The following is a 23,550-nucleotide window of genomic DNA, read 5'->3' as shown; positions in this document are numbered from 1 at the left end:
GTCTATGGAAAAGAGAGTTTGAACAGATGAGTTTTGAGGGCAGTTTTGAAAGCATCAGCAGATTCTATTTCTTTTAGGATGAGTGGCAGAATGTTCCAGAGATAGGGGGGGGGGCTGCAGCAGAGAACGCTCTTGATCCCATGGCTGTTTTGACGTGAGGCTGTGTAAGCAGTAGGGAGTTTGACGAGCGGAGCAATCGGCTTGGAACATGGAGATGAATGAGGCTTTTAAGATATTGAAAAAACATGTTTTCATAGATGCAGCTGTGTGTAAGAAGAAGAAGTTTGTATTGAATTCTGCTTGATACAGGAAGCCAGTGAAGAGTTTGGAGGATAGGTGTCACAGTTTGGTAGCGTTACGTGAACGTTTGCAGTCCATTCAGACCTTTGACTTCAGTATCTAGTGTGACCACCACGAGCGGCAATAGCTGCAGCACAGCATCTATGCATGGAGTGCACCAATCGATTGATGAAGGCCATTGGTACTTGGAACCACACTCTGAGAAAGGCCTGGCGCAACAAATCGGCTGTGTTCGGCCTTGGTATGACATTATTCAGTCTCCTCTGAATTTCATCTCAAAGATGTTAAATTTGGTTTGAATCAGGACTAAGGGCTAGCCACTGCATAACGTTGACACCGTTCTGCTGTAGGCAGTCCCATGTAGCTCTGGCAGTATGGGCCCGGGCGTTATCATGCTGGAAAATGTTGTTCCGGTGAAATGTGGTATAGCTTGGTCGATGTAGCTCACCGCTGTGATGCGGCCTCCTCTCCCTGGACCAAGGTTCTGGAACATAACAGGACCTCTCGTTCAGGACTATTCACCCCCCATACCATGATGCTTGCACCTCCCCGTGAGTCTCTTTCACACACATTGGTCTGAGTAACGCTGGCCACGTCGTCGCCATATTCTTGTTCTGCCATCTGCAGTTGATACGCAGTATCTACTGAACAGAACAGTACTCCATTGCCAGTATCGCCAGTTTTGGTGTTGTAGGGCAAACTGTAGACGTTCACGCCGATGACGAGGGGTGAGGATAGGTCCACGGTAAGGTCTACGGCAATGGAAGTTCCCGCTGTTAAGACGTCAGCGTACTGTATCAGTACTGATTGTTCTTCCATGTGTTCCCACTGTCTCGCGTGCTGTTTCGGATGCATGCATGAAGGGATTCTGTACATGCTGTCACACATGGCGGTTGTCGCCTTGTGGTCAGCCTTGGTCTGCCAGTACGGGGGCGATCATTTGTGGTGTTGGTGGCCAGGAAACGTTGCTGCAGCCTTGAGATGGTCCGAACGTTGACCTGGAAGTGATTGGCAACGGCTTGTGCAGTGTGGCCAGCTTCAAGTCTTCCTAACGCCTGGTTCCTCTGAACTGTCGTGAGTCGCGGCATCCTGCTGACGTTGTAATGTGAATGTTTCAACCAGGTTTGGGGGGTGCATTTTATAGGGCTGGTCCTTGTGAACAGCACGTGCAGCATATGTTGCATGAAAAACATGGAGAACACCGTACCATCTCCGAGATCAGGTTGCGTTTTTGAGACCACTTCCTGGGTTCCATTCTGAGTTTGGGAAGGAATGTCTTTGCTCAGGTAATGTTGGAGATGTTGTCAATCAAAACATTAAATGAGTTTACAGTTATCCGTTTCTGCGAAGGACAATTCCAAAATGACGTTTCTTTTGCTGCTTGGTATATATAACTTGGATTCAGTGAGTGACAAAAATCACGAAAACCTTTACCTTTACGTTTAGTTTAGAGTTATCTCCCTTTGTCGGGTACTCGAGTCCTGGAATTTGGACTCGAGTCTTGCCGTACCCGACCCGTTGCCGGGTACTCGAGTACCTGTCAGAGCCCTAGGCGGGAGGTATCACCTACATAGGTCTTGCCACAGTCACAGTTGATTTTGTTGACATCTTTGGGTTAATGGTGTAGAGTAGTTTAAACCACTAGGGAAAGTTATGTCCATTGATCTTGGAAATGTTTTATTAGCATGACTGAATAACTGCCCTAGGGCAATTATTTCTATTTAAAAACAAGACAAATTGTACTTATTTTTATTATCATGCCTAATACATTACACACGTAATAAATAAGTATGTCCTCGTGGTGTAAGCTGTTTTATCACCCTCATTACGGTAGTTATTTAAATAAACTCTGCTTGATCCAAAGCCCTAGCAGAGTTTATTTAAATAACTACCTTGTGAGGGTGATTACATACACAATGGAGATACTGGATTACTTATCAAGCCCTTTCATCTCAATTCTGCTCCAACCCCCACAAAAAGACCCAATTTAGCGGAACACTAAATGTAGTCCAGCTAAATCTAACCTGTTTGTTTTTATATTATCTTGTGGGGGTTGAGGAGCAGAATTGAGATGAAAGTGTTTGAGGGTGAGTTACTCTTGTATCTCCACTGTGTATACTACCTAGGGGTAATACCGTATCGTTAGGTACAATGAGCAATTCTTCTCACAGAAATCCCCTACAGGTGCCTAAAATGAGTACAGATTTGTTTAAACATATTTATTCATGAAAATACGAATGGATTGGCCACAAACTCTGATGAGCTAATTTGAAGGCCGCTCCCGTAAACAAATACATGTACAAGTAAATACAGAAACATAGGACACATTGTTACAAGTCTTATTTATCAGCAATCAAGATAAGGATAATGCATGAATATTGATTCGTTTGTTTGGCAGTAAATATCAAAGTATTTATGAAACATCAAATCGATCGATCTTATTATGTAATCATGAATAGATTTTAATAATTTGTGTAGATCACTGCTAGTGAGGGATGCACATCCCCATAGTACTGTGTTGATACTAAACCCCTTTAAATAGCAATATGATTTTGGTCTTAATGCCGTGTATTTATTGCATGTGAAGAAATAATGCACAACATTTTCGACTGGATGACCACATGAGCACGAGGGGCTGTTGATGATGTATCTGTCAAACCTATCTGCATTCAAATCACTACAACGGAGCCTGAGACGAGAATGGATAATTTGGCATATTCTTGATCAATAGTTTAGGTCAAAGATAATAGCTTTGTCATTTGTTCTGCATATCAAATTTTTAAATCGGGAAATGGCCTTTTACTTTTAGGCCAGTGTACATTCTTGCCCATTGACGCATATCTAGTTGGTCAGCAGATTGGGAACTAAGTAATTTATGAACCACTTGTCATCAATTCCAGTGCAGCAAAAAACACCTCAAAACGGCTCTCATTATGATGCCTGATATTCCAACTAATAAATAAATAAAAACCCAAAACAGTCCACAACCATACTAATTTCAGGAACTAACCAAATCTGTAAGATTCAGTAAAATTACTTGTAGGCCAAATGTAGAGATAGCATAACACATTACAACCGGTTTTATCACCAACACTGCATATTTTGCCTGCATCAGTGCTTGTCACCCTCTATCAGACCATGGGGTTAATACTCTTGCAGTTGGTCAGCACAGTGGCTGATTGACTTGGGTTTGCTCAAATAATGAGCTGATACTGCAGTGTTGAGGAAGACTTGTAGTTATAGTTTCATGAAACCCGCTCAGCCACCGCAACTTCCACACAAATTGTTTTTAGTAGTTTCTTTCCGAATATCAAGATAAGTGAACAGCCACAACATATCGTATCATGATACAAATCCAAGAATGTGTTTAGCTCGACCCTTTTCAAGGTCATTAGTAAAACAATCAAGCTTTTGCTACTAAATTCCATTGTATACAACTAGGATGTGTTGTCTAAATGTCTGTGTTTATGATGAATAGGTTGATTCATGCCCAGAGTGGCCCTTCCCAAAGTGGCCCCTGAGTTTCCACGCCTTGTTAACAACCTTCCCACAGTGGCCCCTGAGTTTTCACGCCTTGTTAACAACCCTTCCCAAAGTGGCCCCTGAGTTTCCACGTCTTGTAAACAACCTTCCCACAGTAGTCCCTGAGTTTTAATGCCTTGTTAACAACCTTCCCAAAGTGGCCCCTGAGTTTTCATGCCTTGTTAACAACCTTCCCAAAGTGGCCCCTGAGTTTCCACGTCTTGTAAACAACCTTCCCACAGTAGTCCCTGAGTTTTAATGCCTTGTTAACAACCTTCCCAAAGTGGCCCCTGAGTTTTCATGCCTTGTTAACAACCTTCCCAAAGTGGCCCCTGAGTTTTCATGCCTTGTTAACAACCTTCCCAAAGTGGCCCCTGAGTTTTCACGCCTTGTTAACATCCTTCCCAAAGTGGCCCCTGAATTTTCACTTTGCCTTGTTAACAACCTTCCCAAAGTGGCCCCTGAGTTTTCATGCCTTGTTAACAACCTTCCCAAAGTGGCCCCTGAGTTTTCATGCCTTGTTAACATCCTTCCCACAGTGGCCCCTGAATTTTCACGCCTTGTTAACAACCTTCCCAAAGTGGCCCCTGAGTTTTCATGCCTTGTTAACAACCTTCCCAAAGTGGCCCCTGAGTTTTCATGCCTTGTTAACAACCTTCCCAAAGTGGCCCCTGAGTTTTCATGCCTTAACAACCTTCCCACAGTGGCCCCTGAATTTTCACGCCTTGTTAACAACCTTCCCACAGTGGCCCCTGAGTTTTCACGCCTTGTTAACAACCTTCCCACAGTGGCCACTGAGTTTTCACGCCTTGTTAACGACCCTTCCCAGAGTGGCCCCTGAGTTTCCACGTCTTGTTAACAACCTTCCCACAGTGGTCCCTGAGTCCAACAGTGTTGGACTTATTAGTCCAAAATCCACAATAATGGTGTTGGGCGCAACTGACATATCAAGAGATTCAGATTTAGCCTTAATTGAATGGATGAGGCGATGATATGTAGAACTCTTCTTATCTGGCAACAAACAGAATAACTCAGGGAAAGAAGTCTACTTACAGAAAAATACAAGAAAGGATAAACACACACACAAAAATTAAAGATAAATTATTATGTATTGTGTTGACTGTTGGGAAACTTATCACATAAATATGTATTAACATTCAGCAGACTCTTGAGCAAGATATGTATGTCATAATCACCAGAATGTTAGGTAACACATCCCATATGTTATTTTTACATACCATTGGACAATACATCCTATCTGTTATGTGTACACACCATTAAGCAACACATCCAATCTGTTATTTATATGGGGCGGTGGGGTAGCATAGTGGTTAACGTGTTCGCTCGTCACGCCAAAGACCCAGGTTCGATTCCCCACATGGGTACAATGGGTGAGGCCCATTTCTGGTGTCCCCACCATGATATTGCTGGAATATTGCTGAAAGCGGTGTTGCGCAGTGGAAAATAAAACGATTGGGCAGAGCTATGCAAATTAACTGAAATCCTAATCAACTAAAATTTTGAACTTGCCTTTTGGCCTAAAACAAGGAACTAAACGTGACAACTATTATAAGTGAGAAAACTATGGAATTTACAAAGAACTAAACGTGATTCTCTTAAGTGATTCTAAATGAACTTTGAAATGAAATGACCCGCTAAATACCGCTAATTGCCTAACCTTTAAACATACTAATGCAAGTTCAACAATCTAACGCCACAATAGCCAATTGAACCTACACATCTAACAACAAAGTCATTCGTAGATCTAAATGCCTAAACACGAATAGCACCGAATGGCAAAAAGGAGCGAATGCCATGTGTATCGCTGACCACCATCTTATATATGCAAAACGTATTCGTTTTTCCCGTGCAACATCTCCAGGTGTGTTCAGGCGATACGTCTAGTATGCACTGAGTGCGTTTGAGCGAGCAGTTTTAGTGATAAAACCAAAATGCCTTCAGAACATGCCCCCCCTCCATGATAGACCCCTGTCTATCATTAAAACTGACTAAATGGGAGAAACAAGGAAAACTATCTATGAGTATGTACATCATTTGCTGTAACATGCATCATTTTACCAATTCACCATTAACTCCATTCAAGAGGGCAGACCTTTGTGATAGGCCTTTTCAAGGCTGTAGAGCCAACCTGAACATCAAGAACGCGCACGTGACCATCCTTTCCAGGATAGGACTTCGATACTCTGCCTAGAGGCCAACTCCACGAGGAGTATCCGAAGATACTACAATCACAACGTCATCCACCTGTAGGTCTCGGCATGGTGTGAACCATTTCTTCCTGATGTTGAGAGATGTGAGCCACTCTCTCATCCATCGTTTCCACACGTGCCTAATGAGTTCTTGAACTCTTCTCCATCGCTTCTAAGGGCTGAAGGAGGTAGAGTCCAACTCTGGAGCAAATTCCCAACCTACCTGACCATGTAGGAAATGATTGGGCGTGAGTGGATCATCCTGTGGATGTGCGCTTTGATACGTCAAAGGTCTAGAATTCATAAGATCTTCCACTCCTATGACGGCTGTCATGAGTTCCTCGTCACTAACATCCCCCTGAACTCAAAATAGCATAAATAGCTCTTTTGGCCGACTTCACCAACGACTCAAAGACTCCTCCAAAGAATGGCGCATTTGGGGATTGAAAATCCAGTTGACACTTTTGTTTGCCAAAGTTGATTTAATTACCCCTGAATCTAGGCCAGCAACGAGCTGTTTCAGCTCTTTTGCAGCACCAACGAAGTCAGTCCCGTTGTCCGAGATTATTTCCTTTGGCATACCTCGTCTGTGCGCCATACGAAACAAGGCATTCAGAAACGAATCCGTGTCTAACCCAAAAGCCATTTCTAAATGTACTGCTCGTGTTGACAGACATGTGAAAAGGCAGAGATAACGTTTTTGTCGACTCTTACCTCGACCTTGTACCGTGTAAAACGGACCTGCATAATCCACACCTGTTGTCACAAATGCTTTCATTGAACATCGTACCCTAACCTTAGGGAGATCTGCCATTATCTGATGTGCTGGTTTGGCTTTTTGCCTTCTACACCATGAACACTGTCTTTTCCACTGACATATTTCCTCTCTAGCTGAAATAATCCAGATTCTAGTGGACAAAGCTGACAACGTACTATTTGTACCCCTGTGACTCACCTGCTCATGATAATATATGACAATCAGTTTGGTGACCCAGGAATGTCTTTGGAGTATAATAGGATGCCTGACATCAAAAGACAATACATCCGCAAACCTCAGTCTGCCTCCTGCTCATTAGCCCATTGTCATCAACAAAAGGTTGTAGGCCGACCAACTTACTGTTTGCTGACAACTCTGATTTTCTCATCAGTGAAGAATAATCATCAGGAAATTCTTCCCTTTGATTTCTTACCAGTATTGCTGTTTCTGCGTCCTCAATGTCCTCCGCATCCAGTTCACCCTTCTTCCTAAGTGAACATGGAGCTCTAGCATTGTTAAGAAACCTATAGACCCAAGCATACACTCTGCAGAGTCTCTTCCAGCTAGAATATCTATTTGGTTCTAACCTATCAGTGTTTGAGTCAGATTTAGTAAACATGACTACGTTTACTTGAGAAGGCCTTTTTAGTTCTGGATTCTCACAGTTGTCAGAGGCAACTGTCTGTTTTGGCCACTCATCTTCATCACGAGTCAGAAATGTAGGTTCATGCAGCCATTTGTCAGTGGAAAGGGTTTCAACATCTGCACCTCTACTAAGAATGTCTGCAGCATTCTGCTTGGAAGGGACGTATTTCCATTGACTGATGTTTGTACGTTCCTGTATGTATGCAATCCTGTTTGCTACAAATGGTTTAAAACATCTACTTTGTCTTCTAATCCACCAAAGGACGTTCTGACTGTCAGACCACAATGTTACACATTGTAGAGGCAACTCTAATGCCTTTGCTACTGCAAGAATCAGTCTAACCCCAAGAACAGCAGCGAGAAGCTCTAACCGTGGCATATTAACTGCTTTAAAAGGGGCTACACGACACTTTGAAGCTACCAGATGACTAGTCCTTTGACAATCCCCTTGAGTTGTAACTGAGAAAACTACAGCTCCAAACGCTACTTCTGAAGCATCTACAAATGTGTGCAACTTCATTCTTGAAGTATCTAAGTTGATCTTGAGTCCCCTTGGAACTCTAAGCGAGCACAAACTTTCAACCTCTTGGTACCAAGTCCATGCTTTTTGTTCAAGATCTGGACTAATAGTGTCATCCCAGTTAACACCCCATAGCCACATCTCTTGCAGGATAACTCTAGCTCTTATGGTGAATGGACCTAGGAACCCTAGAGGATCAAACAACCTAGCAGTTTCTTTCAAGAAGTTCCTCTTAGTCATCTTGATATCCTGCTTAGACGACATGAATGAGAACCTAAACTCATCTGAGTCAGCACTCCATAGTAAGCCAAATGCTTTTACAGATGGCAATTCACTCAATTGAATGTTTATCTCCTTTAGTCTGTCTTCTTCTGGTACTTGTTGGAGAACTGGTATGGAATTAGAGACCCACTTACGAGCATGCATTCCTGCACTACTCCACAGCTGTTGCAGCTGTTTGTAGAGCTCTATAGCTTTGCTGTTTGTCTCTGCAGAATCAATGTTGTCATCCATGTAGGTTGACTTTTCTATTGTAGCTGCAGCTAATGGAAGTTCTTTCTGAAATGATTTCGCATGTTCCTGAGTGATATACTGAGCTAAAAATGGAGAACAATTTAGTCCAAATACAACCATTGAGAACTCAAACACATCTGGCTTTTTGTTTTGATCCATCGATCTCCAAAGAAACCTTAGATATGTACGGTCATCCTGAGCAAGTTCAATTTGGAGGTACATTTCAGCAACATCACAAATGATTGCAACAGGGTGTTTCCGAAACCGCAGCAAGATCTCAAACAGATCATTCTGTAGTTTAGGGCCTTGATGAATAACATCATTCAAGGATATGCCTTTATTCCTTGCCGAAGCATCAAATGCTATTCTTACCTTTGTTGTACTTCTGTCAGGTTTAATTACCGGAAAATGAGGCAAAAAACATTTACTTTGACTTATTTCAGTTTCAGGTACTTTTCTTATGTAACCCTTTTGTGTGTACTGTTCTATGACGTCATTGTAGGCTTCTGAAATGGTTTGATCTTTTGACAACTTCTTTTCTATATTGACAAGACGACTGTATGCCATGTCATAATTGTTTTGCAGACAATCACGACCCTCCTTCCATGGAATGCCAACCTGATATCTGTCTTCTTTGCACACAAGACATTGTGTTACAGCCTTAACTGCAACATCCTCACCAAAACTTCTAACTGTTGTTGAACCCGAAATGCTTTCAGATTCCCAAAACGAATGAATCAAAGATTCAAGATTTGTATCTGCTTCTGCCTCTGTATTCCTGATGAAGAATGAACCTGCAACATGTGTTGCATGCCGGTCTAAACCTGGTATCTGACCCACACAAGTCCAGCCTAGGTGTCAACCTAGCTACTGGCTCTCTTGGAAGCCCACAGATTTCTTTGAGAGAAGAATGCAGCTCTAAATAGTCCATACCTATTAGGATGTCAACTATGGGCCGAGAACTTACCTCTGGGAATTGAATATTCCTCAAATGTGGCCATTGCTTTGCATGTTTATGCCAATCAATAACTTCCATTCTACCAGTTACTTTGGTAGTTGTCAAAGCTGTAATGGTCATGTCTACTGAACCATCTATACTCTCTAGGCCAACATCAATTAGCATACTGTCAAAGGTCTCCTGTTTATTATTCAGGACATTGACTCACACTTGTTGTGTATTACCATGCACACCAAGTTCATATGCTACATCCTCGTTGATGTAAGTATGCGTACTAGCATCATCGAGCAATGCGTTCACGGTCATTCTGTGATAACCATTCTTAAGAACGACAGGAATTGTCCTAAGAGCAAGATAATGTGCTTCCTGTTTAGCAGTTGACAAGGTGGTTGTCTCTGATCTACTTTCATGAGACTTTGTGGTTGTATCATTAACCTCCGCAACACCACTGTCAGCTCTATCGTTCCTGGCCACTTTGCTGTTGTCATGAAGTAACCTGTTATGATTTGCCTTACAGCCATCAAGCCCACATTTCTCAATTCTACTGCATGATTTACCCAGATGACCGATGTCAAGGCAGCGAAAGCATAAACCTAACTGTTTTGCCTTATCCCATCTTTCTGGTAGACCAAGAGACTTGAACTGTGCACAGTCCCACGTGTCATGATCTGTTCCATGACAAACATGACATTGCCTTGCCTTAGCTCGGTTATGTGTACTTGCGAATGTTCCTTTCTTGTAACCATTTCTCCTATCTGTTGTCTTTGATTTGTTAACTATTCCATGTTTTACCTCTGAAGCTATTGTCTGGAACTCTGCCTCTTGAGGTACCCATTCCCTAATTGTCTCAACTGACTCTTGTCTTTGGTGCTCAAACATCCATCTGTGAAACTGCATTATCATAGCCTCATTCATTTTTTTAACCAGTAGTGAATACAAACACCCACTCCCCAATTCCTCTATCGTGTCAGATTCCCTCAAACTGACCACAGCTACATCAAGCATGTCAGCAAAATTGTCCAAATCTTTAGCACTCCCTGGTCGTATTGGCCTGAAATTATATATTTCTTCCAGTTTCAGTGCTATCTGACGTCATGTGCCGCCATACTTTCTATCCAACCTTTCTAAGGCCACATCATAGACTGAGGCACTGTGACCTAACTTAGCTAAAAGTTGTGCTGCTTCACCAGAAAGATACTGTTTAAGCTGCAGAAGCTTATACTCATTCGTGGCTGGAGCTTTATCAACACATGCCATGAAAGCAGCTTTCCAGCCTTCGTATTCTCTAGTGTCACCATAAAATACTGGGATGGATACTCGCTTCAATAATTTCCACATGTCTTCACCTAAATTGTGCTGCCTAGATGACTTACCTGAAGAGGAATAATACACTTCGGTGTTAAGTGGAAGTTTACTAACCATATTTGACTTTTGTGAAACACAGCCTATGTTGGGTGAAGTAAGTTTGTCACCTTGACTAACGCCTGAACCATTTTGTGAACCTTTACAGTTCTCATGCGAATGACTTGCGTCAGAATGAAATAACCTTGATATTCCAGACCTAATGCTCGATGCCTTTGAACTAGCAGGTGCATTGGTTCTAAGAAACCCTTCAGCATTATCAAGGGCCAGTTGAATCTCATCTTCAACAATTTCAAATTCCTTACTAGTTTTCTGAACTTTGTCAGAGTCACCAATCAAGCTGTAAGCCTCTAATAACTCAACTATGATACCTAAGCCTTGCTCTGCAGGGAACTAACCTGGTCTATGGCATTCCTGATTGTTTTACGATCTGGAGTCTCAATTTCAACTAAATTCAACAATTTGTTCTTTGCTTTAGTTAAAGCCGACTTTGATACAGTCTTCTGATGCTTAAGTTTGGCTATTCTCAGTTCTATTTCGCCAGGAGCGACCTCTAACATAGACTTAGCAGTTGGCTTGGACTCTGACATAGTGAATAGTTATTTCACAGTAACTATTTCTATGTCTGAACTAAATGCTAATACAACTATAACTGAATATTCTAACCAGAGAAACCACGCTCTGCTACCAAATGTTGCGCAGTGGAAAATAAAACGATTGGGCAGAGCTATGCAAATTAACTGAAATCCTAATCAACTAAAATTTTGAACTTGCCTTTTGGCCTAAAACAAGGAACTAAACGTGACAACTATTATAAGTGAGAAAACTATGGAATTTACAAAGAACTAAACGTGATTCTCTTAAGTGATTCTAAATGAACTTTGAAATGAAATGACCCGCTAAATACCGCTAATTGCCTAACCTTTAAACATACTAATGCAAGTTCAACAATCTAACGCCACAATAGCCAATTAAACCTACACATCTAACAACAAAGTCATTCGTAGACTAAATGCCTAAACACGAATAGCACTGAATGGCAAAAAGGAGCGAATGCCATGTGAATCGCTGACTACCGTCTTATATATGCAAAACGTATTCGTTTTTCCCGTGCAACATCTCCAGGTGTGTTCAGGCGATACGTCTAGTATGCACTGATACGTTTACAGACCATTGGGCAACACATTCTATCTGTTATTTTTACAGACCATTGGGCAATACATCTTATCTGTTATTTTCCAATCTATTATTTTTACATACCATTGGGCAACACATCCAATCTTTTATTTTTACAGACCATTGGGAAACACATCCTATCTGTTATTTTTCCAGACCATTGGGGAACACATACTATCTATTATTTTTCCAGACCATTGGGCAACACATCTAATCTTTTATTTTTACAGGCCATTGGTCAATACATCTTATGTCAGAGCTCCAGATAAGATTTGTCTCAAGTGGGTACTGTACCCACTGAGTTTTATTGGAGTGGGTATTATGACTGTTGATTGGGTATTTAATTTTCCGTTACCCACTGCTTTAAAATATGCGGGTATATCAGTAATTTTACTCACCTGACTATATGTCATTGAATTTGTTTACTAAGCAGGTATGTACTGCCTTATGTCATGCCTAATCAAAACCAACTTAAGCATAATGGAAATGATTTTATACAAAAATCACTTGGGATCATTTACAATCAAGTCCACCATATTAGCATTTTCACAATGTCTGTAACTTTAACAACATTTCAAAATATCACTGATATGTGTAACCATGGTAACCACTATTCATGATAACTTGCTGAGTGACCTACCTAAAGTAATTTAAATCATCTTTGATTTCATTTTAATGAGTTTAGAAAACTAGCCATGGATATTTCAAACTATTTATCTGATAGATGACAGAGTGTTTCCATCAGAGGTACATTATCAAAAGAATTAAATGTTACTGCAGGGGTTCCTCAAGGGTCTCTCCTTGGTCCATTTTTGTTCCTTGTGTACATCAATGATTTACCTGAAACTCTAACAAATGTCACAAGACTGTTTGCCGACGACACTTCAATTGGTGTTGCAGGAATAGATGTAAAAACCATAGAAGCTACTCTTAACTATGATTTAGCAAAATTGAATGAATTTGTTGACAAATGGTTAGTTAAGTTTAACCCAAATAAGACAAAATTCATGCTTTTTAAAAATGGAAATTGTCCACAAGTTCCTGACTTAATTTTCAATAATGAACATTTGGAACGTGTACAAAAACATAAACACCTCGGTGTCATCTTTTCAGATGTATCATTTTCATGTATCGGCTGTAATAGAAGAGGCCTAAAAAATTGTTTCCTCATTACGAACGCTAAAGTACGTATTACCTAGATATATTCTTTCTAGCATGTATGAAATGTATATTAGGCATCTGAGGTCTGGGATAATTGCCCTAGCCTTATTTGTGATAAAACTTGAAATGTTACAACTTGAAGCAGCAAGAATTGTAACCGAATTGCCTAAATTCGCTTCAAGATATAGTTTATACAGTGACACTGGTTGGTGACCATTGAAAGTTAGACGAACACAAAGAAAACTCTGTACATTCTACTTGTTAATATGCAAGCTCCTTATTACCTGATAGATTTACTTCCACCTTTTACTGAAACCATTTCTGGATACAACTTGCGTAACAAATCAGATTTGGCTATTCCGAAATTTCGCACCTCAATTCTCCAAAAGTCATTTATTTATGATTGTGCAAGTTTATCGAATGCTCTCTCCTCTACAACAAAATGTACCAATTCATTATCATCGTTTAGATCAAAGTTAGCTGAAGAAAATGACAAAGTTCCAAAATATTTTCTACATGTATTTGGTGAAAGAAAGACAAATATACTACACACGATGTTAAGACATTCATGTAGTTCATTTCATGCAGATCTTTTTCGTGTTAATTAATCAGAGAGCAAAGCTTGCAATTGTGGCGCTCCGGTGGAAGATGCTAACGATTTCTTTTTGAAATGTCCAAAATTTGTCAGCTGCCATCTTGATCTGAAGCAAGACTTTGAACTATCAAAAGTTCACTTAGACATTGATACCATTCTTTACGGCAACCCTGCTCTACCAAATACTATAAATGAAAATATCTTTAGACATGTGCATAAATACATTGTACGAAGTAAGCGCTTCGATTAATGAATAATATGTCTTAATATTATTATGCCCATTCATTACGTCCATTCATTATTGTTCATGATTCTGATTGAAGCGGGTGGTAATAAGTTACATAACTTCAGTATTGAATAAAATATGTTCAAACAAACAAACAATAAATAGATTTGGAAGAAAATTGAAGAGTGGCCCATGTCTGATGCTGGAATAAGGATTAAACTTACTCCACAAATCAACTATTTGGATTTAAGTAAAATCGAAATGATCCTTTGAATATAATTTTGCTTCTTATTAAACAGACAATTTTTCACAACCAAAAGTACGGAATGGTACCAGATCAAAAGAATCTGCTGCCAATACTATTATGTCTCAAAATGTATGGCTTTTACAACCTCTTCATATGATAGATTTACAATATTTTGGTCATTGCTACATACTTTATTTGCCTAGTAATATATTACTAGCTTTGGATAAAGTCCATATTTAACACTGAATATAAGCAAAGACTGTAGACCAATATACATGTATGTTCATAGCTGTATAGACTCTGATATTAGCATCTTTACACAAATACATATTCTCGTGAAGGTGTTAAGAACATGCAATTGTTAATCTAATATTTGTTGATTACATGTGACATGTGACCTGTACTTTGAGAAAAATGTGCAAATAAAAAAAAAAGAAGGTAAATCAATATGTTTTGTAATATTATTTGTCTCAATATTCACACTTTATTGACCAAGACAGTTATCACCTGTTCATTTACCTGAAGTCTCTGAAGGGATATTTTGTAGTTTCTTGCTGTGCATAGTTTTGAAGTGTGAAGCTATTGATGAACATCATGTCAACAACAAAAACAAATGTCAACTTGGCTGTACCACTTTATAGCATATCTTTTGCTATTATAGACAGCTTATCACTCTTCAGTAGGTGTCTGAACACAAATGAAACCTGTCAAAATTATAGTCCAGTAACACACAAATTTGCATTCTGCATAGAAACATCAGATCCATATTTTTATGCTTTTAAAATTTCCCTTTAGGGTTGGACTGTCTAGGTCAGGACACCTAGCAGGTTAGTAGAGGAAAGACAAATTGAAACAGATTTAAAATAAATTTTTTTATAAACATATCTTATTCATGAAATATTAACATGACATGAATATGGATTGGCACAACAAGCCAACAACTGAAACAGATGGCTCATTAAGTTCTGTAAGCACATATTTCAACGTTTAAATTTCATTTCATTTTGAAAACTGCAGTTATGTGTGAGTCCTGTGTATCCCTGTTGTTATGTTGGATTATACCACTAGGCTGTGTTATGTCCATTGTTCTGGCAGGTTGATTTTCTGTGTATCAACCTTCTATCTGCACGTGCAGAGGTTGATATGTGGATAACAACCTCGGCGGTGCAGGAAACGCACGTGCAACAAGCAATGTACGAGTCCATTCGGCGCCCACGTGGTATAAGTAGGTTAGCACCCCCCCTCTGCGGGTGATATGGATTCAATGCTCTCGCCTTACGGCTCGAGCGTTGAAATCCATATCACCCTTGAGGAGGGTGCTAACGTATACATAGCTCAGTATTGTAGATCACTCTTATACATGATACAAGGAAGTTCAATGTTACCTGTTCTGTGGGGAGGTAACTCTGGTTGCTGCTTCTTCAGTCTTTGGTGACCTTATTTGAGCATTTGAACAGTCACCTGATATTGAAGAAAACTGTGATGAATCAAAACTATCCAAAGTTATCTTAAGATTTATAAAACATGCCCCAAACGAGTAATTATTGTTGTGTTCCAGTTTGTCTGAAGTACTGTATTCCTAAACATACAGAGCTTTTTAACATGAAGCACAGAGATGACATCAAAGGTATTTTAGAATATTTATGAGCATCGACCTACGCAGTTTCAATTTATCATGCACCCTTTTCCATTAGGCACTTCTTATGACAAGAATGGGTTCCTGAAGACAAACTCCAACCTTGATCTTCATACGTCTCAGGTCAAGTAGAACACAAATACGTGAGAAAGATAAACCCGATCTTTCAATGCAACGCCTAATGCCACACATAATTACTGTTGCTGTTTGTTACACATTTGACTTAGGTGCTGGCACTTGCATGGTCTTGTTGACACATTGATTTCATTATTTACAGTACACCTTGTGATAGTTTGTGACCAGTTGACTCAACAAGATTACAATACTCACGGCTTGTTTCCAAGGCATAGTCAATGACACAGCTGTTATGTTTGGTGAACAGGTGTTCATGATCTCTGAAGAAAGAAATAAGAAGCAGATTATATTACCTGGGCAAGGAGTACCAAAGGCTAGGTTTTACGTTTGACTACATTGATTTTATTCTGTTGCAACAGCTTCCAATTGGCTGAATGTGAGAGTATTTGAAAGCTATTTTTTACATCACACTCACAATGGGGACTTTTATCAAAATTTCAGCTGTCACTCTGGCAATTTCATAGGAGATTATAAGCACATTTTCATACCACCAATGACAAATAAAGGTTGGAATAAAACATTGCTAAGAAATAAGTCCCACTACTTAGTAGTACAGGTACACATGTACACAAATTGCATTACACGGACAAAACATGGTGGTTTTTTTTAGCATTCAGGGGTTTTATCTGAAAACTGCAACACATATGTGCAAACACTTGACATTTCCAAAATGCAAAAACCAGCACAATACATTGTTATCTGGTATTATAGTTCTTGAGCACATTGAAAGTAAGATCAATGTACAAAGAGACTGGGCAGATTGGATAAAGTAAACAAACAGGTTGCTACCTCAACATGGACTGTTTGTCAGGGTGTCTTCGCAGGTAGGCGACTTTTTTGGGCGTGTAAAAACATGGGCCGTTCTTCGTTTTCTTCTTTGTGCGAAAAAGGTGGGCATTTGCAACAAAATGGGTTCTGGTGTTTACACAAGAACCCTAATCCCAGAGGAAGGAAACATACATATGTACAAAATATTTCACTCCCACTGTCCTTCTTAATCATTCAATTATGTACAAAGTATCATCTAACATGCTGATTTTATTTCCTTGCCAACCAACTTCTTCAAGCACCCATGGCAACCTTCAAGGTTGTTGTTTGTTCTTGATACTTGTACTATAGCTGTGTGTTCGCCATGTCTCAGAAATTGAGTAATGGTGACTCTTGTACCGGCATATTTTTATAAAACTGTTGACATTGCTGTTTTATGCGATTGATACGAACTCACAATTCTTATGACAACCAATCAGTTGTAAATAACAGTTCGGCAAAAACTATTCATGAAATCAGTGTCATGAACGACCCATGAACTGTGTTCACGTAGAAATTAGTACAAATTTGGTCGCCACCCTTACGCTACTCCCCTGTTAACCCCCTTGATGCAGAGTTTTTTTTCAGGCGCACAGTTTCATACGGTTTGAAAAGTGATCGTTGTGCGAGAATTGCGCTTGCGTGGTCCTGGATCTACGTACGGCTTTATGATTACACAGAAATGTAGAATATTAAATTTCCTATCTGTTGGTATAAATATAAGTACAACTACCTTGGCGGTTTGAGAAATAGACACTGCTAAATGTTGTCCAAAGTTTGTTATGTGTTTAAAAAACAGTAAATTTATCCGCTTTTTATTGCGCACCGATAAAAGCACTGTGCTACGAATATTTCAATGTGGCATCTTTACAGAAAGTGTGAGCGAAGAAAATACAGCCTGATATCTGAACGACATAAGTGTATATGAATTGGGTTTATGTGCTTGTGCATAACATTATACGCTCAACATTAAAAATGACTTGCAATAAATGTCAAAAATGGATTTTCTTCTATGACGTCAAACGACGTCAAACGGCGTCAAACGGCGACAGAAAGGTCCTACACGTATAATGATAAGGGGGCATAACTCCGTTATGCGTAACACTAGGTCAATGTAACTCAGATCACTTGGAGAGAATTTTTTGTGGATACGGACGCTATATTTTCGTTATTTTATGTTCATGGTGAACCAAACTATTCCAATTCAAAGTTTCCCAATGTGAGCGGATGCAGTTTGGTAGTTTCAAAATTTACAAGAAAAATGACAACGTAATACATGTCAAAGCACGTAATAGCGATTTGGATGGCCCTATCTGATATATAAGTCAGTTCTTAGATTCCCATATTCTCCTGTTTGTGTAGATGTAATTTGACTAATTTTGCATCGTTATTACCAGAATACTAGCCATATCTTCAAATGGAATGAAATTGCTGAAAATAATACAACATGATTTTAGTTGACGTAATTGCTTGTTTTATGCATTTTGCGACGTCGGAAAAAGACGACATTGGTATGCTGATTAGTATATATATCTCCCCTAATTTCCATTAATTGTATAAAAGGTCTCGGCTTCTACATCAGAATTTAACACTCTTTAGACAAAACATGAAATGACTGATTTTTCCATTTAAATAGTGTCCTGAATATATCGACAATTAAGACGGTTTGACAGTGTATCTTATTGTGAACAACACGCGCACCTGTTTGGCATCAATGTAACGTAAATAAAAATAATATTTCACAACACCCGAATATTTTGTTTGGGATAAGAATTTTGTTTGTTTATGATTATGTAGCTATTTCTCTTCATACGTAGACAATGAAAGATGCAAAAAGATAGCTTTTTATATATGGAACTATATATTAGAATATGGATGTAAGATTTGTCCGAATTAACACATGAGATAGTATATGTATTTTTCAACAATTTTCCTATAAATGTAGATAGAGTTTGATATCCTGCCATCACAATAATATCTAATCGAATATGAATTGATTATATTATCGAAAACAATGATAGAGAATCATAAAACGTTTCCAACAAACGCGCACCTGGCCGATCAATATGCATCATTCTTTTGTCTATAAAACGACACAAAATTATGCAATGAACAAGACAATTACTTTAAATATGTGTGCATATACATTTCATACCATATATAAATCATTTTCATTAATATTATCAGTTTTACATAAGGTTGAATTAAATCACCGTTCATTAACCTGTTCATATGAAATTGCAATATTAGTCCAAATAAATTGAATATTGTACATCATAGGAACTAAAGTAGTTGCAGTTATTGCTACGTTTGATCTTCTAACACTTGTGTAAAGGTTTAGAACATGGTGTATTGCACTAAATATGTCAATTTCTTATGTAAATATGATTCAAACAATCAAAAACGTTCAAAGAATAAAACACCGTAAACCCTATATGCACGTATGGTATGATATTGAACAAGGCTAAATTTAGATACTGAAGTCAGTTTCATGAAAAAGTATCTGAACTATACGCAAAATATACACCATAATACTGACAGTGTAATCGGAAGGATTGGGCGATTGTGTTTACTCTTGTTCAACCGACCTTCATCGCAAAGAAATTGCCTAATATGTAGAACAATGTATGACATCACTACCGCTGACCAATTTCTTACAAAATGGCGGCTTTGCTGACAAGGGTAGACAGGGTTTTGCAAGGACCCTTCCATTGATTCAGGGATCGTTTGTACATAAATATGAGATGTAAGTAATCAGAATGATTCTGACTATCTGTGTATTGTTATATGTTTTTATCTGTTATCACTGTAAGTAAGAGAAAAAGCCAGAAATGCAGATAATTACCGTTGTCGTTCTGCGTGATTTTGCGTCAGTCATGGCGTCACGCTGCACGGAAACTTTGACAATTTCTTATGAATTATCAAATCATTGCATTGTATCTATTTATAATTTCCTATTGTTCGCTACGATACTCTTTCCATACATATTCAAAATGTATTGAGCCATTGCAAGCAATGAATAGACAGATGAATATTGAAAAATGTCAGAAAATGCTACGCAGTGTAAAATCAGAATTTGGCTTTGTTTACATTTCAGACAAGTGCAGTCTTTCAAGCACAGCGTTCGTTTTCACACCCAATATGTTTCGTCTCATTTCATCTAGACAGTTGGTATTGGTGACACAGACCAGTTGCAATTTGATTCTAAAATGTATGGGGAATTTAGTGATGCATTTTTCGAAGCTGAATATGAAATATACGTGATGTATATGCGTCTCAATACCGGCATTCGCCAAGCGTGATTTTGTAAACACTATCCAATATGGCGGAAAGCTCTCTACGGCGTTCGTGTAAGTGCATTTTCGAAAACATCCCAACCGATTCTAGGTTCATCGGCAACGTTTCAGAATTATAATTAGCGATTTCATGTAAAACTGATATCAGTGATCATGAATATGTTATTTTTGAAATTCAATACTCCCAGTAATTGTCCGATTTTCACATTTCAAAACATACAGCAAATAACGCTGAGAATCGCGATTTCGAACTGTGTCAAAAATGGCAACATTTTCGATGAAGCCTATTTTGAAAGGTCATTTTCAGCCCTTGAGCTTTGTCTAAAATAATAGTGGATGGTATCAAGAAACAGGAAATTTCCCGCAGAATTCAAAACTGTGAAGTGTATTTGTGTGCGTGGGATATTTGGATTTTTATTGGACTTGAAATTGAGGGTTGAAGGGGAAGGACATATATGTCCCTGTGGCATCCAGGGGGTTAATGTCCCGGTAAGACCTTACATAAACATTACTGTAACAACACTCAACATGAAAGGGTACCATGTTTCGCCTTCGAGCGAAAAGCTAAAACTCAAAAGTCGCCTTCCTGCGAATGAACCGTTTGTCAGACCTGGGCCCACTTGCACAGAACGATCTTAGCGCTACAATTATTGTAAATCCTTAAGATCGCGATCTTAGGCTTCGGTTACAATCGCCATCTACTTGCACAAAGCAATTGTAGGCTAAGATCATTGTAAGTTACAATCGAAACTTACAATTGGTCCGGACCAATTGTAAGGAGCTAAGATCATTTTAGTCATTTTAGAAATGGCACTGAAATTAGTGTCTGTTTCACGCAAATAATCAGCTTTACGTTTGGAGATTGCATTTATATTGCATGAAACTGTGTGGTTCGCCTCGACACTTCAACAACACGGATAATGCACAACCGATTTAACGTCGGATGCATTGTTATTTATTGTAGTGAAACACATAACTATCGAGTCGATATCACATAGTACTATTCCCACCCGATTCAATGTTGGAATACGGATAATCAAGGAAAGGATACTAGCCAATGGTGTCCGCGTGCGATTAACAATGGCCGTGACCTTTTCATTAACTCAAGAGCAGATAATTTACTTTATAATGCAAGATGGGAGTGGTTTCCTTGGCATATGCCGTTGCCGTACAGTCTCTCATGCCCAATTGCAGAGCTCAACATACTGATATCTCTTTTCGGTCATGGAGTGATTTTGTCTTAGTTTATCATTAAAGTAATCTACAATTAGATACAAGTTAACGTGCAAAATCAAGTTTCTTTCTCATCCATAAATCTAAATTTGATTATGCAATTTAAATATATACAGGTAGTCATCAAATAGGGATATACACATGATGGGGTATTACAAATTTCTGTTTCAAAAGAATTTCACTTTAAGAAAAAATATTTATCAATGCAATAGGGTTAAATAATTAATATACTGTGAATACGTGATTTAATAACTACTCTCTTGAAATATTATTTAATGCACGTATTTCCCTGCCCAGCATTCTTTACAACACTTCTGTAGCCATTGTTTTATTGTATTTTATTCTAGGTTATATTTAGGATTTTACCTCCCTCCCCACAAACAGCTGCGTATTAAACAACGTCTCATTGACAACCATTGGCAAATCATACATTTAGGTGTTATATCATAAGGAAATACTGTTTATATTTGTTATTTTAAGTTCCATAATTAAGTCACTAAATCTAGATCCAAATTTATTCATGTATTTTTTCAGATATTTCAGTATTTTCATAAAGCATGGGTGGTAGTATTTCTGTGGTTGCAATATCACATTCTCAGTTCATAAATCAAGACAGTTAGAATGTAGAAAAATATATGCTATCGTCCACGATGTCGGTTCCTTCTAAGATTTCTGGGACTTTTTCATGAAAATTCTGCAAGGTCGCGATTGAGGGAGGTATGTATTGTGTGCTGGGACCAGTATCACCTTTTATTTAAGCAGCATGCTATGCGCACTTTGAGACAACTGTATGGAGAGTTTAAGAAATTGTCCACCGTTGAAGAGTTTCTTAACTAAGATCGCGATCTTAAATGACAATAAGATGTTTGTGCATGATGTTTGTTGTTTGATTGTAGGGGCCTAAGATTAATTGTAACTAAGGTTGTTCTGTGCAAGAAGGTTCCTTACATATTGTATCAGGTGTACTTGATATGTTACTTGGTTAGAATGTTAAGTACCTAAGTAGTTTAAAGATTATGGAGTTGTGTAGGTTTAAAGTTGAATGATATGTTCATGATGTTTGTTGTTTGTCATTTCTGTATACAGAATGTATGAGATTTAAGGTTGCATTATATGTGTGTTATGTGTTATTGTATCTTGAGGATTTAAGTCACATCAGCAGTGTTTCAGCCATATTGTGACCACATAAAGGTTATGTTTAAGAAACCTCAGTAGCTAATTTAATATACCAGTTTAAAAGTAATTGATGTCATACACAACACATTAGTCAGAGTTTATGGAAGAATTCTTTTTCTTTATATGTTATCAAAATAACTATGAACATTATTAAAACAATCCCCTACAGGTGATGATTCAAAACATTTCTCCTATGCGACAGAAAAGTCAATACAGTCAGCAAGACATACTTAAAGGGCAAGTTTACACAAACCTTTCTGTCCTGCACTATTTCAACATAAAAAGTATTTACCTACTAGTTTCATAGCCAGAACAGCCATCACAAGCAATTAATTTATCCTTTGCATTATATCAATTCAGTTCTATTTCCAAAATAAACACACCATGGCTTATATCCCTTGCAATATGACGTCACTGGTGCCAATCAATAAATGGATGACATCATTAGACCTTCTTAGACCCATTTCACATGGTGAAGGTTCAGGTGTATGGTTCTTGTGTCTTAATGTGCAGTATACTTTTGACCCTCATGGTACCTGGCTGTATAAGCATAAGATCTACCTTACTATTGGTGAATCTGCCAGCATTCTAAGTTTGCTACTTTTCTACATAAATCGTAAAACATAAGCCCCTTCTCTTCAAACCTCACATGGATGTCGAAAGAATATACCATTTCATCAGGAATAAAAAAGCACTTAAAAGTTGTGATTTCTGTGGGTAAATCCCTCTTCTGTGATGAAGGGAGGGCAAAATTACTGAAAACTACATGCATCTTACTATTTTTTCATATTACAAAATCACCATTCACTGCGTTATTTAGTGTATGTTCTCAAAACTAAATATCGAATATTTACTCACAGTACTGAATAACCAATCACCAAAGAAAATTCAGAAATGTCGATGACTGTAGAATTGCTGAGAATGTTTTCAGAATACGGAAGGATCACTGACAGGATCACCACAATTTGTCCAATATTAAGACCACTATGTCAATAGTGTGAGCCACAATAGTGTGAACATAGCATAATTTCAAGCTCCTTTAAACAAGCAAAATAAGTTTCAGGTGTAAACACGA

The 23,550-nt window shown here is 38.6% G+C and overlaps 1 protein-coding gene across 1 annotated transcript in view; it reads right to left on the bottom strand.

Moving 5' to 3' along the window:
• The window catches only part of LOC124259012 (coiled-coil domain-containing protein 24-like), an 88,961-nt gene that overhangs the window by 35,287 nt on the left and 30,124 nt on the right, over positions 1-23,550 (bottom strand). The window contains exons 4-5 of the mRNA XM_046693077.1: positions 16,159-16,223; positions 15,578-15,653 (exon numbers count right to left, since the gene is read on the bottom strand). Coding sequence (XP_046549033.1) covers positions 15,578-15,653; positions 16,159-16,223 — 141 coding nt within the window. The remainder of the gene's footprint in view (positions 1-15,577; positions 15,654-16,158; positions 16,224-23,550) is intronic.

Source organism: Haliotis rubra, unplaced genomic scaffold (assembly GCF_003918875.1).
Source record: "Haliotis rubra isolate DU_JTF1 unplaced genomic scaffold, ASM391887v1 Scf706, whole genome shotgun sequence".
In the NCBI taxonomy this organism is placed as follows: domain Eukaryota; kingdom Metazoa; phylum Mollusca; class Gastropoda; order Lepetellida; family Haliotidae; genus Haliotis; species Haliotis rubra.
Note: the sequence above shows the minus strand (reverse complement) of the source record. Positions and strands in the feature narration are given on the sequence as shown.